Source organism: Natator depressus, chromosome 14 (assembly GCF_965152275.1).
Source record: "Natator depressus isolate rNatDep1 chromosome 14, rNatDep2.hap1, whole genome shotgun sequence".
Classification (NCBI taxonomy): Eukaryota; Metazoa; Chordata; order Testudines; family Cheloniidae; genus Natator; species Natator depressus.
In genome coordinates, this window is record NC_134247.1 from 18,995,916 (window position 1) to 19,013,148 (window position 17,233).

The window sequence follows — 17,233 nt, forward strand, 5'->3', positions numbered from 1 at the left end:
ACAGTAATATATCAAAAATAAAGTTTTATTGAATTGGACGTACCATTGGAGGCATGCAAAAAGTGATATGCGACTGTTGCATGCACATGAACAACAGAACAAACCAATTCTATTCTCGGCAAACTTAGTCCACTTTGCAAGAGGACACCAGCGTTTGCAATAAGAGCCGAGTTAATGCATTATGATGCCTTGCTTCTCAAATGGTAGCATACACATGATGCAGATTAACTCAACCTGAACCAGTTCAGAATCCCTGTGTAGACAACCCTAAGTCTTTTATGTGAATAAATAGATGAAATGACTAACATTGAAGGTCTTCAGTGGGAGCTCTTATTTTAATGAAATATCAGCTCGGATTCTACACCTGGTCACAGCAGTGTAAACTCTCCTGATGCTGAAAAGAAATAAGTGATTACTGAGAATAATGCTCTGAAACAAGAACCTGATTAAAAAGAATGAAGTTCATGATTAAACCTTAATTACTGACAGCAGAGGTGATGTCAGGAAGAGTGCAAGCGTGTCGACGGTCAGAAAACACTTTAAATACCTGAAAGAATCTGCTCTGTTACTTTACTAAAACTAGGGATGTATGTGTATATGATGACATCCTTCCTCCTCCTCAGGACAGAATTTCATCTAGGTCTCATCCCTCCAATCCAGCTGGTTTTATTTAAGGGAATCTGTGATACCTTAATTACCCCCAGCTGCTTTCCTCATTTCTGTTATATTTTCTTCTTCAGACAATGATGAAATGCTAGTCTCCAGGCAGTCACCATAGAAGTCATCATGGAAGTTTAACCTGACATCCATCATCAGCAGACGCAACTGTACCTCCATTAATTAATATGTGTATCTCTAAGACACTAATTTATATGCCTGATTGTAAAAATATTAACCATTTAATCTCTAAGAGAAATGTTTATTCTTCCACTCTCCCTTTAGCAGGTCCACTGGTAGGATCATTGTTAATGGCCTAAGTAATGACTTTGCACCAAGACCATGGTTCAAAGAAGCAGCATGCCAGTTTGCAGTTCTCAGCTGGAGCTTCCAGGTATCAATCACATTATGGGTCTAATTAAAATACTAACTCATTTAATGACAACACAAACCCAGCATTAAGGATCATTAGAGTAAGAAACTAAAGTCTGGAAGAACGTTCTCCTTCTTAAGAAAACACACAAAAAAGAGAAAGGAAAAAGAAAATCCTCAGAGCTCTACAATGGAAAAAAACCCAGCTGCTGTACAAATTTACTTCAGTGTATTTCTTTCATGATGCTACATGTTACTTCTTCATACCTTTTTTCTACAATTTTTATGCAATCATCTCACCAGTCATCTTTGTAGTGACTTACTGTTTTGTGAGCAGTGCCACCTCAGCTATAACCATCCAGGTCTATGCATTGCAGTGATGGTCAGTAGGGAATTACTGTAGCAGCTAATGTCCCCATGCACTTACCTGGCAGCTGTCAAAGTCCAGTATCATAGTATCTCATGATTCTTAGCTTTCACTGTTGGTGATCTACCACCAGATTGAGATGACCTAGACCTACTGCAAGAAACTGGCTAAAATTAATCCCCTAGCATTCCAAACTACAAGGCATCTTCCAACTTCGTATGTACAATGTAAAGAAACACCAAAGCAACTGCAAATTTGAGGTTAAATGTCAAATTAAAAAATGGGTTCCTACGGCATCATTAACTTCACCATGCTGTCTGTATGTAATATAATATACTGGATTACTAAATTTATCCTTTAAGTATCTTTATCATAGCTGCCTTAATGTTGCTGTGGGAACTTTAAATCTGAAAATTCTTGACTTGTGTGTGTTTAAATTCTCCATCGTAGTGTTCCATTCCTGCAGTCTTTAGTAGTGAATTTCCTTGATTTGTTTTTTTAATAAGTTAACAAAAAGTACACCCAATAATGCACAGCTAAGATATCACTTTGAAAAACTATAATACACTCCTGTGAATGTGTCACTGGACAGTCAAATGATGTCTAACTACTGCAATAAAGACAGCCGTGTTTATTTCAAGATGTGTACTTACATATTCAAAATCACAGAGAGATCCAGGGCCCCAATTCACAAAAGTACTTCAGCACTTGCCTAAACTGATGCACGTGCTTAAGTGCTTTCCTGAAGAGGGAAAGACTGACGAATCAGGGTCTTGATGCACAGTTACTTCAATATGAATAATGAATGTTGTGCCCTTAAGCAATACAAGATTTCTAAATAACTCAAACATTCCCAGACTTATAAAACCCTACTTTTTCCAAAGAGGGCTCCATATTGCACAGGTAAAATTTGACAGTCCAAAATAAAGCTGGTTTCTGAGTTATGCAATCACAAAAAATGCATCTGAACACACTTTTAAAGCATGAAATATTTCCACAATCTAAACTCAAAAGTTTTCTTCCTCACATTCCCTCACCTATTTAAAAAACAAAATCAACTGTGAGTTGATAACAAGCACAGCGGCATGTTTCAAGTTAAAGGAAATGTTGTTTCTATGCAGATAAAAACAGAAGTTTAGAATGGAGTGTCTATTTCAGTCATCACTATAGCATGACATGATCACAGGACTTTAATAGCAATCATGTCTCAAAATGTCAGTCCTTGTCCCGTATGCAGTACTGCCAACACCAAGATTCAAAAATCATGAGATTTTTCAAAAATATTCATTTGGGGATCATTTTAATTTGCCTTCTGGCTTTTGAGCATTTAGGGTTCATGTTTTCAAGCTTTTCTTCATAGCCATGAAAGCTAGATGCTTACTTTAAAAAATAAAAGTTAAACTCTGATACACTCATGTCATCACATGACCCTAGGAGCTGCGAGTTCAAGAAAAAACATCAAATATTGCAAGAAATCAGAATCACTGTCTGTCCCAGTGTTCAATAGGCACATTGTGGTCTCCCTGAATTGTCTGTTTAATCACCATACCAGCCTCCACTGAAGTTATTTCTGCATTTCCCTTATTTCCCTGCACAGAACCATGGAATGGAAATCATTCCAACTTTGTCATGATAAAGAAGATCTCTCCCACCCCAAACCTATTCCTCAAAAGAGTTACAGGTTTTTCCTTTGCCTTGACTCCACAGTGGCAACATAAAGAGAGAATTGAAGTCTTGCTGATTGAATTAATGGCTCTGGCATTTTCTATACATATAATACTAAACGCCCCCTCAAAAAAAAACAATCTGTGGCAGGATGCTATCCCTTTAAGAGCAGGGCATGCTGAGAACCCTCTGCAGAATACAAAATAAATAAGTTATAAGGAGGAAGAAGTCTGGATCAGGCTATTGTGGAGAAAAGACATTCAGGAAATGCAGTAAGGGCTTAGTAAAAGAACCCTGTTTAGAAGTATGGAATGCATCTGATTTTTTAAAATTATTTTTCTCTCATTGCTAGATAACTGGGATTTAGCCTTCTATCCCTTCAGTCTTTGAATTTATCATTTTTAAAACACACAAACGAAAATCATTGCAGGCTTTTTAGATTTGGCCAATGTTGCTTGGACCGAATCTTAGTTGCTCTTGCTATTGCCCTTGGTTAATTAGTTTTCATACTTTAAAGTTCTCTTGGTTTTAATACCCAGACCCCTTGAATTAACAGAAGCAAAGTCATGAGGAGAGAGAGGGGCGAGAGTTCTGGTTACTCCGAGAAATAACAAGGACATCTTTTTGCCAATAATTAGCACTGCCTGTCTGTGCTATTTGTTTTCATTTCGTTCTGGATCTTCAAGGTTCCTGCCTCTGATACACTGATTTTTTCCCCTTAATGTTTGAAGAAAATAAAGCTTTTATTTTAAAGTTAAAGAGTAGTTGTGGCACTGTAGCTCACGAAAGCTTGTGCTCAAATAAATTTGTTAGTCACTAAGATGTCACAAGTACTCCTTTTCCCCACGGCTGCTACTCTGAAACCTGTCATTTTAAAGTTGTAAAGTATAAAATATACTGATTAGGAAGAAGGAACTTGAATTCACCACATCTATTCCAATTACTTTTATATTAATCAAAGTTTGGTGATCTCCCAGAAGTATCCCAGACTAATACAGGGGCCCTGCTATCTTCCACCATTCTATGACCAGAGCATTTGACAGAGAAGCAAATCTTAAAGAGAGCTGTGCAGCATAATGTAAATTCCAAATGTGAATTGAGAATAAATCAAAGCAAGTGCAAATTGTCCCAAACTTTTTTAGTGGGCAGTTGACTCTGAAAACTAATGACACTTCCAATGCCAACACTTAACTATTTCACTGATGACCATTTTAGCAAATACATCCAGCTAATGTGATTATCCACAGGGGCAGGTAGGATGGCAGGATATAGCAGAGCAGGAGTTCAAGCCTCCACAAGAAATCTATAGCTTCTCCTTTAACACGTATACACTGCAGTTGGTGTGCTGTCAGCACACTGAAAACTTAGTGGCAGTGTAAAATACACTGAATTTAATATTAACCCCACCACCATGAGGAATTCTATATTGTCTTAATTATTCATTTTTTAATTTCTCTAAATCTACTCTGGCATTTCCAGTCTCCTCCAACAGAGAGCCACAGAAGCCAGATGGGCTTGTCACAGTGTTCATGGAGCCTCAACTACAGAGGAATACCACTTTGGAGAATCGGATTTTAATTGCTGCCACATTTATGTCCTCCTCTTGAGTAAAACTATCCTCGTCCCCGTCTATGATAGTTTAGATAACAGAGGTACAGTTTTAACGTTGGGAAAAGGATGATCAAAGTCTTCTTGTTTCATATCTTTCAACATAGGAATTTCTTTCAAGAACTATGCAGCTTCTACTGATGATATTCTTGTTGGAATTCTGCATCTCGCTCCAACCTTGGCTACCTTATTTTAAGAAAAAGATTAGATACAAACCCCACTAACTTTTGCTGGCATCCAAAATAACTGAAGTATTTAATAGTTGTAGCTGTAATTGGTACTAACAACAGGCAAAAAAGAATGCATCTGGGATATGCTGATTTTATAGTGTTCTGATCATTTCTGCTTGAGAGGGGTTCTGCTTTTTCTTTCCCATGAAAGAGTAACCTACTGAGAAATGCAAAGATGTATTGGAACTGATTTTATTCAAATTTGGTGAAAAACATTTCTTTTTAAAGCACATTATGAACAATATCATCCAGACAGAACCCTTAGTTTCCAGTCACAACTGCAGTCAACCCTGTTGGTGCTAGTCAGTATCTTCTTTTCAATGTAACTAGCCTCTGATGAGAATTTTGACTTATAAACAAATCCCGGACAGCAAAAGCTGGCAGCTTCCCGCAAGAGTAGCAAAGGAAGCCAGACACACTGAATCCACATAGGTCAGTCAGTGCACAACAAGTGGGGGTGCTTTAGAATTCACATCCGTGTAGTGCACATTGCTGCCTGGAGCAGACAGGTCCTATGTCACGAAAAATCTTTAATGAAAGCAGAACCGGCTGAACTGCTGTGAAATGGGAACTGCATTCAGACAGACTAAAGTTGACTGGGCTGGAGTTGGAGGGGGAGAAGATGGAGCAAAGAGACAGAATATTTGAGAAAAACTCCAAGGTGTTGATTTTAGAGATGAGAAGGATGAAAAGCATATAATTTGGGAGCAATAGACATTACCTTTCGACTGTTCTAATGCTCTTCATTTCAGCCCCAAATGCAATGCCATTCTATCTGGGAGTTCTCTCACTGGTAAGGTACTTACAGCAGGGTCTCAAACTAAACCGAAAGACGTGAGTGCATACACACATTATTTTGATTGCATCCAAGCTAGCTAGGAAAAATGGGTTCCTTCCATACAGCAGAGTGTGCTGGCAATTTGCCAAAAGTCTGTACCATGTGAATTGGTGAAACAATATAATGACTTGTTCTGCATCTATAATACAGTCAGTTCAGGGGCCTCTACATTAAGAAGGGATTTTAACTCCTTTAATTAGGTGATCAACTGTATAAAATATGAGTATGGGGCATAACGGTAATATTTAATAACACGAGAAATGTTCGTTAAGAGTTAAACTAGTCCGCATTGTAGTGATCCTAATATCTTTAAGATGGGCCACATTGCACTCTCTCTCCCATCCATCCTATTTAATTTTTGAGAAAAGGAAACTTTTATATATTTGTGTATACTTATATACAAGTGACATTTTGGGAGATGATAGAAAGTGGTTTAAAAATTAGTCTCCAACTGTAGTTTGCCTTGTCACTGCGCAGCTAGTGCATTCACTCACCCAGGAATTATATTACACTTTCAGTCCTAGGAAAAACATTTAAGAGGCAATAGTGAAGTGTGCCCTTGCAGCATTTCTGCCCAACAGAAATCCTTCAATGGTTTATTGTTAATTTATTATCTCCCTTCAAATGAATAGCTTTTTGTTCTATTTCATCAATTTTGTACTGTAATCTTTGACACTCAGACAAATTATTGTCTGAGAAGAAACTTAAGCACTTATTTCAGCACATGGTGTCTGTTTTCCTGAATACTAAAACTGCAACAATAAGAAAGATAAATGTTTTCTACACTCAGAACGATAGTCAAGCTATGACACAGCTAAATTAGCTGGCAAGGAGTCAGGGACCACTGGAAAAGAGTTTCTAAGAAAAATGAGAATTAAGCAAAACTTATTGACAGAAATTTCATATAAGAGTTGTTTAGGGAGAAAAAACAGCAGGGTCAGAGAACACGTGAGAAGAGCAGAGACGCATTCTGAAAGTGAAAACTAGAACACAGCTTGCTTCCGTGATAGAAAAGTCCTCTAGAGTTATTTCTTCTTGGTTAATCAAAAGGACCCTCTCATGCAAGTTACATTTTAACAGCATTTTTAATTACAGTAGTGCCTGCGAGCCAACTCCATTGTGCTAGGCACTGTACAAACACCGATAATAGCTGGGGTCCCTGTCCCTAAGAGTTTACAATCTAAATATACAAGACAGACACGGGACGGGGGGGGAGGGCATACAGGGGTGAACAATGTGATGTGGCAGCAAACATCATGTTACTTGCACAATTTGGGGGGAGGTAGTTAGAAGGGGATACGCTACACGGAAAAAAAGGGGAAGGGAGTGGAGACAATGAAAGAAGAAAGGGGTGAGGGGGACAGGGCAGAGACAAGCGGATAAGGACAGATGTGGCATGAGTGAAGCTAAAGTGAAAAGACTTCTACGGGAAGGGGGGGTTGAAGCAAACAGCCAATCAACAAAGGGCAGAGAAAGTCTAGTCAAAATGGTAGAAAGTTCTCTGAATGTTCAGAGGACCAAAGGTCTCTACTTTGGCTGCTTCGGATCCTACAGTCTGGAGTCTCTGGATGACTCCTCTCTGAAGATTTACCTAAGGCCACAGAGTGGGGAGGGGTGGGAGAAGAGAGAGAGAAGGCACTACCTGGGTCCTAGAGCTGCCAGAGTTTGGGAGGGAGGTCTTCCCTCAACAGCTCTGGGTCCTTTGAGGAATCTTAACCCTCCACAACAAGCCAGTGTCTTGGTACAACTTGCCTTTTACACTATGACAGGTTTCAGAGTAGCAGCCGTGTTAGTCTGTATCCGCAAAAAGAACAGGAGTACTTGTGGCACCTTAGAGACTAACAAATTTATTTGAGCATAAGCTTTTGTGGGCTACAGCTCACTTCATCGGAAGCATAGAATGGAACATATAGTAAGAAGATACATACAAACATACAGAGAACATGAAAAGGTGGAGTAAGAGGCTAATTGATTAAGATGAGCTATTATCAGCAGGAGAAAAAAACTATTTTCATGTTCTCTGTATGTATGTATGTACATACGTATCTTCTTACTATATGTTCCATTCTATGCATCCGATGAAGTGGGCTATAGCTCACGAAAGATTATGCTCAAATAAATTTGTTAATCTCTAAGGTGCCACAAGTACTCCTGTTCTTTTTGCCTTTTACTTGGGGCTTCACCTCAAAGTTCCCAACCCCTTCTCCTTTTCACTCAGGATTCTCCACATCACTTATTGGTAATGATAATTTATGCAGCACCATAAATGTTAATACTGCTGTACTTAACACAGAAAAGACAGACCCTTTGACAAACGACTTTACAATCCAACACAATCTAGCTAACCTACCCTAATGCCCAACCACCAACTTCCAATGACAAGTGGCTGTAGTGATAGTGCTGACTACTCTTTGGGATGTCTCTGGAAATTACATTATTATTTTCAACCTCTTTCAGTTTCACTGCCTTTCTCCTGGATTTCTTTCTCAGGAGAGAAGCAAAGTAAACATCAGACTCACCTGAATCCGAAAAGGCCATGCACTTAAGAATATTCTGAGCTCATAGCATACAGCCTCAGAGCTTTTCTTTTCTGTACCCACTAACCAGACGTCTGGAGTCACCCCATTGAATGCCCACTTATCTCCAAATTAGGCATCATGCCCTAAATTCTCAAGTAGTTAGTGATGATTTTGGGTGCCTGTACTTTCAGATGCCCCAATTGAGGCACTTCAAAGGACCTGATTTTCAGATGGTGGGCGCTCAGCACTTTCTGAACATCAAGCTCCTTTAAAGTGCCTCAAGTTGGGCACCCTACAACTGAAGTGTCCACAATCACCAGTTACTTTTGAAAATTATTCATTTGCCAAAATGCTTAATTTGCCGACGATTGGGAGTTCACTGGAGTGACACCAAAGAGGCCCATATCTCCCCACAAAACAAAATTAAGTGGAACTCAAGTCACGGTAATGACCTAATTGCTGTTATCACCTAGAAGCCCCATGCATGTACCAGGGCCCCACTGTGATAGGCTCTGTATGAATCCATCACAAAGACAGTCCTCGCCTCAAAGAGCTTACAGTTTATGTGATATATTTATTTCTTTTAAGTGCCAGTTTTAAAAACATTTGAAGAACACTTTCCAGGTGTCAAAGAAATCCTTTGAGTTGTTGCAAATCTGAATAGAACAACATTAGATTACAGGGAAAATAACTCCTCCACTCCCATAAGAGACCTACATATTCTTTATATAGCTCACAGACTATTTTTGCCCTGCTTTATTCAGTTTGTACTAATGTGTTCATTCAGTGCCTGGGCCACATACACTTAATATAAAAACCATTATGAGAAATGTGCAAAAAACTGGTCCTCCTAATAAAAAAAGACTCCTTCCCTACCCCCACATCCTTCTGCTCCTCCGATCTCTCCAGTAAAAGCCTGGGAGAACAAATGGGTCTTAGAGCATGACCTGGAAGTTAAAAGACTTGGGGTGAAGAGAAGTGGCTTCCAAGTTGAGGACCTCTTGCAATTAAATCAAGGGAATGTTAGCTAGCACACCTCAGCTGATCTCAACACCTCTAGTATTTGGTAAGGAGAGAGCTGCTCTCCACACTAATCAGAATCCAACACATTTAAAGCTTTATATGTTAAAACTGACACTTTTGAATTACACCCAGAAATGAACTGACAGCCAGCTCTGGTGTAACAGGGTCCCTGGAGCAAATACTTCTCAAAATATGAGTGGCAGCATTTTGCACCGGCTGACGTTTCCAAGTTTAGCCTATCTTCACTCCATCCTCAAGACACAACATGGCAACTCTCCTCATCTTTGTGGCCAAAGCCAGAATACAGATACCCTCAGAGCCCAGGCTGCCCCTGCTTAACTGGACAGAGATCAGCAAGGGTTGAGCATTCACACAGCACCCTCTTCCCAGGAACAGCTGCCTCCACAGGAACAGCCCCAGATGGCACAGGGAGCAGAAGACTAGAAATCAACCTTAGGGAAAAGTACTTCTTAGCGATAAAGGAGAAGAAGGCTTTAGAAAGACACTCTTGTGCAGGGGTGGCCAACCTGTTTCTCCGGAGCCACATGCGGCTCTTCAGAAGTTAACATGCAGCTCCTTGTATAGGCACCGACTCCGGGGCCTGAGTTACAGGCGCCAACTTTCCAAGGTGCCGGGGGGTGCTCACTGCTCAACCCCTGGCTCTGCCACAGGCCCTGCCCCCACTCCACCCCTTCCCACCCCCTCCCCTGAGCCTGCCATGCCCTCGCTCCCATCCCCACCAAACAGCTGATCGGGAGGTGCGGAGAGGGAGGGGGAAGACGCTGATCGGCAGGGCTGCCGGTGCGCAGAAGGTGCTGGCAGCAGGGTGGGATGGAGCTAATGGGGGGCTGCTGACATATTACTGTAGCTCTTTGGCAATGTACATTGGTAAATTCTGGCTCCTTCTCAGGCTCAGGTTGGACACCCCGGATCTTGTGAATCCTATTTAAGGAAGGCTGTGACTTTTCAGGCAGTTATTCCACGTGCATAGCCAGTCTCAGATTAACTCAAACCTTGGCCATTGTTAGTCTATTTCATCATTTCTTTCTATGTAATTAAAATGTAGCTACAAACAGGATGAATTTTACTGGCATCATTCCATTAATCATTATTGTGGCCTATCCACTGTCCCAGGTCACATGTTACTGACACCCACTTGAAACACATTAGGCTAAATTCTATCCTCAGTCATACTGTTGAATCCCATCTGGGGTAGCACAGGTTTAACTGAGGTCAGGAATTGGTCCACGGAGAGTTATGTAGTGAAGGTAAACTGAGAATCCTACCTGCTCGGGGTTCTACAGTCTTGTTAGCACCTACATCCATGAACACAAATCGTCCACCGCCAAAATCTTCAGTGTAGTCAGACAGATAAAGCAGCGATGTATAGTCAAAGGAGCCATAGGTTACCTAGGAACAAAAGAGAGAGCATTAAATTACCTGACTCCAGTCTGGCCTCTCCAGAACGCAAACTCCAGATCCAATAGGTCTGAGGGACTTTTCCAGTTTTTCACATCTTATTTTAGACATTCACTAAAAAGCTCTCTAAAGCTGGGAATGAACTGTTCATTTCCTAGTAGCTTTAGAAAGTCTATCGATCTACATCAGCCTAACTCCTCTAGGTATTTTCAATCCTAGCAAAAAGGATACCAGATCCCAAACTGATATTTTGGCCTGATGTTAAAAAAGTATAGGAACACAGGGATAGATATTGTATCAAGGTAAAAATGCTGCACGGCTGGGGATGAAAAGGATTTGCGCAATCTCTGACTGATTATAGTTTCCCCTCTTATCTGGGCACCTCACCTTTCACCCCCTCACCCTTCCTCCCTTTCATCTGCTAGCATGCAAGGACTCAGATGTGCTGATGATTCAGATCTTCCAAGTTGACTTACATCTGTTAGAGGAACAGATCCTTCTTTTTTCTTTGTTTTGTTAAAGTTCACAGATGGCTTTGGAAATAAAATGGTTTTTCTACAAAGCACTGAGGACCACATGCTTTAAGTTCTTCACATGCTGTGCCTTTTAAATGTCATAATGCCCTTCAGACTGTCTTTTTTCTTAATTTCTTTGTTTTACATTACTAATTTTGCTTGATACCTGGGTTCAAGAGAGACAAAATTCACTTTATGGAAATCATAAGATGCTGTGAAAATACTGAATATTGAATTTATCTGAGCAGAACAAGTCATCTATAATTAAAATAAAATATTTAAATCAGCAGGGATATTATTTGCTGGTTTCTTTACAAAGTGGCACAATTTAATCATGTTCTGCATTACAAAGGGTCCAGCAGAGAAGTGATCAAGGTAATTGCCTGATTTAAGGTACATTAATTATAAATTGTTCATTTGTTTCCTTTGACACAACGTCTGTCACAGAACAGAACTATTCAGATCAACAGACACCTTGCAAACCCATAAACTGTCTTGACATTTCCAGTTCAATTTTTTTTTTTTTTTTTTTTTTTAAGTATAGGTGCACCAGTGCCAGATAAAGCCAAAATTTTGACTGAGTAGCAGTTGTGTACACTATACTGCATGAGCAATGACTAGAAGAGAGAAAATAAAATGAGATTTGGAGAAAATTAAGACACCAGATGAAGGATGGGGCTCTTCTTTACATTTACTTCATTTTGCGATTTTGAGCCTAAGGATTTAAAAGAAAAGTTACATCAGAAAAACAAGCTGTATTAAAATCTAACTCTGGAGTAAGGGAAAATTAAATTATCAGCCTTTCCTTTTATCCTCTTTGTCTAAACCACATTACAAATGCAAGACAATGTGGAAGGGCATTAACGAAAGTGATGTTATTAATGACATTTTAGTCCCAACACCCTAAAGGTTCATCAACTTTTTCAGGCTAGTAATAAATCCCCACTCCATAATTCTGTCTTCCTTACAACCAATAATGCAGAGACATCTTCAGCTAAAAGGACATGTTGGCTTGCACTGGCGATAAGACCACAGGTTGGTCCAAGGAATGCTTCAAGAATTAGAAGGATGTCTCTCTCATTTCACACGCATTCAGTACAACTTACTCTTTCTCTTACATGCTTACAAGTCTGAGGCTTTAGGGGCTTTTATTATGGTACACTGTAAAATCAACTGCTCCTCTCTCCCTCAGTGATGTCCTCCATTCTCTCTCAACCTACCCCATCAACTCTGACCCTATAACCCACAAAAAATGGCTATCGTCTAGCTATACTTTTTCAGACATTGAAAAGTGGACATTCCTCTGACTGCAAACAAAGTTAGTATATCCAGTTCCTCCTCCTAATTTATAAACTTGAAAAAGAAACTGAAAAAACGTTTTTGTCTATGTTTTCAGCAAGGCGCTGGCCAGTCCTCTGAAAAACCAATTTTTCAGCAATAGTGCATTTGCACCAGTGCTACGAACCAGTGTAGAGCTGGTGATGGGGGTTTTTTTATCAGCATGTCTGTCTAACCTTTAGCAGCAAATAGCTTTTTCTATTACTGTTCTTCATGATTGCTACCACTCAAAGGTAGATCAGTATTAAGAAGTGGTGACACTTTATAAGTGGTCACTGAATGACATTAAATTATAACAACCTCTCTGGAATAACACAACATCCCATGCATATCAAATGCATTTATTATCCCACTAACATTAAATATCAAAAGGCTTCATAAATTACATGAAAAAACTATTATAATTGAAACCAACTCATAAAAGTCATACTGACAACTACAGACAGATCAATTTTCAATAGTTCTTTATGAATAATTTAATTTAAAACATATGAATGTGGCAAAGCAATCATTTAGACATTTCTGCTAGTTAGTTTGCACAATCATACAGCATGAGCCAACAGAAACTCTCTAAACTGCACTATGCTCATCTGTACACCCTTTATAATTTGCACACCAAAATGACAGATTTAATAGCAGATGCTAATTGATGCCTTGTTACTAAAACTGCATGCATCCCATGTAGCTCACGAAAGCTTATGCTCAAATTAATTTGTTCGTCTCTAAGGTGCCACAAGTACTCCTTTTCTTTTTGAGGATACAGACTAACATGGCTGCTACTCTGAAATATGTTAAACTAAATTACAACTGTCAAAATTAAGATATTTTAAAATGGATCCTCCTTGATTTTTTTTTTAAAGTTTGTTTATTTGCTTACTCACCAATTTGATCATTTCAGTAATGTGAAATAGGTTTCCATGTCATCATTAGCAAGGATATACTTTTTATTAGTAGTGTGCTTCAAGATACAGACTAATGTGAATAGGCCTGAATTTCTACCCTATTCATTTTCCAATCACACACTCCACGGCATATGAGGAGACTGATAGATCAGTAAAGTGGTTCTGAGCCCAAAATAAGAACCTCATTCAAATGCAAACCAGCTATGATGCAGAAAAACTGCCTTCTTACAGAGATGAAGGACTGTGGCCCCTATTGGCATTCAGATCTGTTCAGGCAGTCCCTGGAGCCCATTCAGAGACCCACTGAACTCTCTGGAACCCTCTGTACAAAACCCTAGGAGATAAAGTGCTTTCCCAGACAGCAGGTGGAGATGTGGGGCATTTTTGTTTAAAGTTCAGCACATTGCATTATCAGTAGAAGAGAGGGGTGGCACACCATTAACAGCAAAGAAAGAAAGGTGGGGTACTGATTATGTTTCACAATCAATTCTTGAATGGCTTGGCATATGGATAAGAATTATATTCAGACACATTCCAACACTTTAAAAAAAGTCTAACAAATCTATGGTTTTAAATACTCTCCTCCCCCAACCATTCACCAAGAATTAGAGGTAAAGAACTGGTGCTTGTAGATGAAGCTATTTATTTACAGACCCAAAATAGCAACATTTCATCAACAACCACCAATAACCTTCAGTCTTTATCATGTACCTATCATTTGATATGACCTGACTTTTAATAGAAGATGGGATGGGTTGGATCCGCCTTCTGGGGTGCCACCGGATGTGCTGGGATCCCAAAGCCCGCCGGTCCTACCAGCCTGGGTTTCCCTTGCGCTGGGTTGCTATGCCAGGCTCTCAAGCCCCTTTCCAGCACACACTCAGGCAAGGCCAAACTCAGCTGCAGACACAGACTGAAATCAGCTAGGAGAATGGCCAGCACTCTGGTGCACACACCATCTGGAGTGTAAACCCCAAAATAAGATGGTCTTGCACTGTATAGAAAGATCTGCACAGCGCAAGCTCATAGAAATTCACCCTCTCCCTCAGTGTGGAGAGAGATATGCACAGCTTTTGGCACCCCAGATATGAGTTGCACAAACTGGGTTTTGAAATAAACAAGAAATAAGTTTATTAACTACAAAAGGAAAATTTTAAGTGATTATAAGGGATAGCAAACAGAGCAAAGTAGATTACTGAGCAAATAAAACAAAACAGGCAAACTAAGCTTAATATACTCAAGAAACAGGTTACAAAATGTAATTTCTCACCCTAAATGTTGTTTTAGGCAGGTTGCACAGTTTCTGTAGCTTAGAATTCCAGTTATTTCTTTTTACAGACGGGACCCCATTTCTGCCTGGACTCAGCCCCTGCTTTTCCCTTCATGTGTTTTTAGCAATCTTCCTTCTTCGACAGGGAGGCAATGGAGAAGAGTCCTCATTGCCTTACTCCCCAGCCTTAAATAGAATTTACATAAGGTGGGAACTCTTTGTTTCCAGTGGAAAAATACCAGCAGTGTCCAAGGTGGTACTCCGTACCAGGTGACATCATCAGATAACCCATCAGTGTCAAAGCAACATCCCAGGAAGCTTCTCAAGACAGTGGGAGATTAGTATCTTCAAAGTTCTACTGTCCTTCTGAAATGGCTCATTCAGGCAGATTGCCTACTCTCTGGTGGGCATTCCCCCAAATACACACACAGTTGTAACTGTTACAAAGCCAATATTCCTAACCTCAGATATAGAAATGATACATGCATACAAATTGGATAAACACATTCAGGAGATCATAACCTTTTCAATGATACCTCACAATACCCATCTTGCATAAAACATCTTAGTTTGCCATATTCATATCGTAACAATATTTCTATGACAAATATGGGGTGTAACGTCACAGCATCTACATTCAACAACCACCTCTCTTCTCAGTCTCCAGCTAACTCTTTTTTCTAGCACACTTTTCCCCGCTTACTTCACTTTCAGCCCTGTCTTCTTAGTGTATGTGCAATGTGCCTCAAGTGGCACACAACCAGGATTCATCACCAAATTTGGTCTGCGGGCTGGATCATTAGCTTCCCCGGCCCAGACACTGATGGGGAGCGCGACATGAACGCTGATCCATGTCCCCCCTTGGCCCTATAAAAATACCGAAGTATCCTTTTTATGTGCAAACATGGTGCTTAAATAAATAATATTAATAAATAACAGTACTACATACATAGACACATTCATTCAAGATGCAATGTTTGGATCCTTATTTCAAACACCTCTATGTTCAAGCACAACACTAATAAAAAGGAGATGTTATCAGAGCACAAAGTCTTCAGAAACGTTATGACAGAAACACTGAAAACAATCAGTAAGTTGCCACAATGTGCACAGACTGACTGGGGGAGACTTCAACAGAGCAACAGAGAGGATTTAGACTGGATATTTCACTCCTGCTGTGGTAAATGTAACTTTAGGAATGTTATGGAGTGATTAAATCTTTTTTTTCCGGTTCTCCAATCTGTAGATATACCACTTAACATAAAACCACTTGAATTTGGATGCTTGTGGTTTTGGAGAGCCGTTAGATTGGAGATATTTAGAGGGCTTGGAGCAGTAATTTTACACTCACACATTCCCTTGTGAGTTCATACACATATAAGGAACTGCAAACTTTAAATTTGTCTCAGTGTTGGTTTGCAAGAGTGGGTAATAACACAAAAAGTATTTTTAAATGATTTTTTGTAATAATAAGTAGAGTTCCATTCTATGCATCATACAAATGAGTTTATATAGCAGTATTAAAAACCGTAAGTATTCAAAAGTCATGAAATAGACATCCCACCAAAAAATATGAGATTGGCTTAAAATCATGATACAAAAAAACAAAACAAAAAACAAAAAAACCCACATTTTTATTTGCCTTTTGAACCTTTACGTTACACCCTGTTTACGCTTTCCATCTTTTCTATACCAGGTGCAAACAATGTGACCTAGTGGTCGAAGCAGAATCAGAGGGCAGAAGCAGAGGTGGTCAGGAGACAAGCCAATGGTCAGAGCCAGGAGTTAGGAATCAGGAGATCAGAGCTGGGCAGGGACTAAGGCTGGAGTGGAGCAGGCAAGGGATGGAGCAAGGGCTGGGCAAAAAGTAGGTCTGGAGCAGCTGCAGCCCTTGGGCGCACTGAGCAGCCAGTGCGCTGCTGTTGCTACAGGGCTTAAATGGTGATCTGTTGGTTCTTCTGACCATTCAGGGAGTACAGTTACTTAGTGAGGGTTTATTGGGCCCAGCTGAGCTCACTGGGTTGCAAGGCAACCAAGCTCAGAGGCAGCTGTGTTCCTGACATTTTCTCTGCAACCAGAAACTAAAATGTTACCCTCTTTTTTTTTTTTTTTTTAAATAAACACAGATTCTCATGACTCCAGAAGTTGAGGCTTCAAGAGAAATCCAAATATCGCAGTAATTGGCAGTGAGGAATAGTGTAATCTAATCTCAAAATAAGCATTACAAACCAGTAATACACCGGGATCAGAGAGATCAGGAGCACAAATGGTTTACAAATATTTAGATTACTTCTCTTTGTGGATATCTCCACATGGGGCAGTTATTTTTTTGCTCTATTTTATATCTGCAGTCTTCCAAGAGGCATTATGAATGTTAATTTTCTACTAAAGTCTTCCTCAGTTTTGTCTGTATAACAGGAAAGACATTTAAAGCAGTAGTATACATATATACGTTTGTGTCATAAATATAAAGGGAAGGGTAAACCCCTTTAAAATCCCTCCTGGCCAGA

General features: G+C 39.8%; 1 protein-coding gene across 2 annotated transcripts in view; it reads right to left on the bottom strand.

The window, feature by feature from the left end:
- The window catches only part of OGFOD3 (2-oxoglutarate and iron dependent oxygenase domain containing 3), a 92,106-nt gene that overhangs the window by 16,651 nt on the left and 58,222 nt on the right, over window positions 1–17,233 (bottom strand). For both annotated transcript variants that reach the window (XM_074972006.1, XM_074972007.1), the window contains exon 8: window positions 10,566–10,689. In XM_074972006.1, the coding sequence (XP_074828107.1) occupies window positions 10,566–10,689 (124 nt within the window). The remainder of the gene's footprint in view (window positions 1–10,565; window positions 10,690–17,233) is intronic.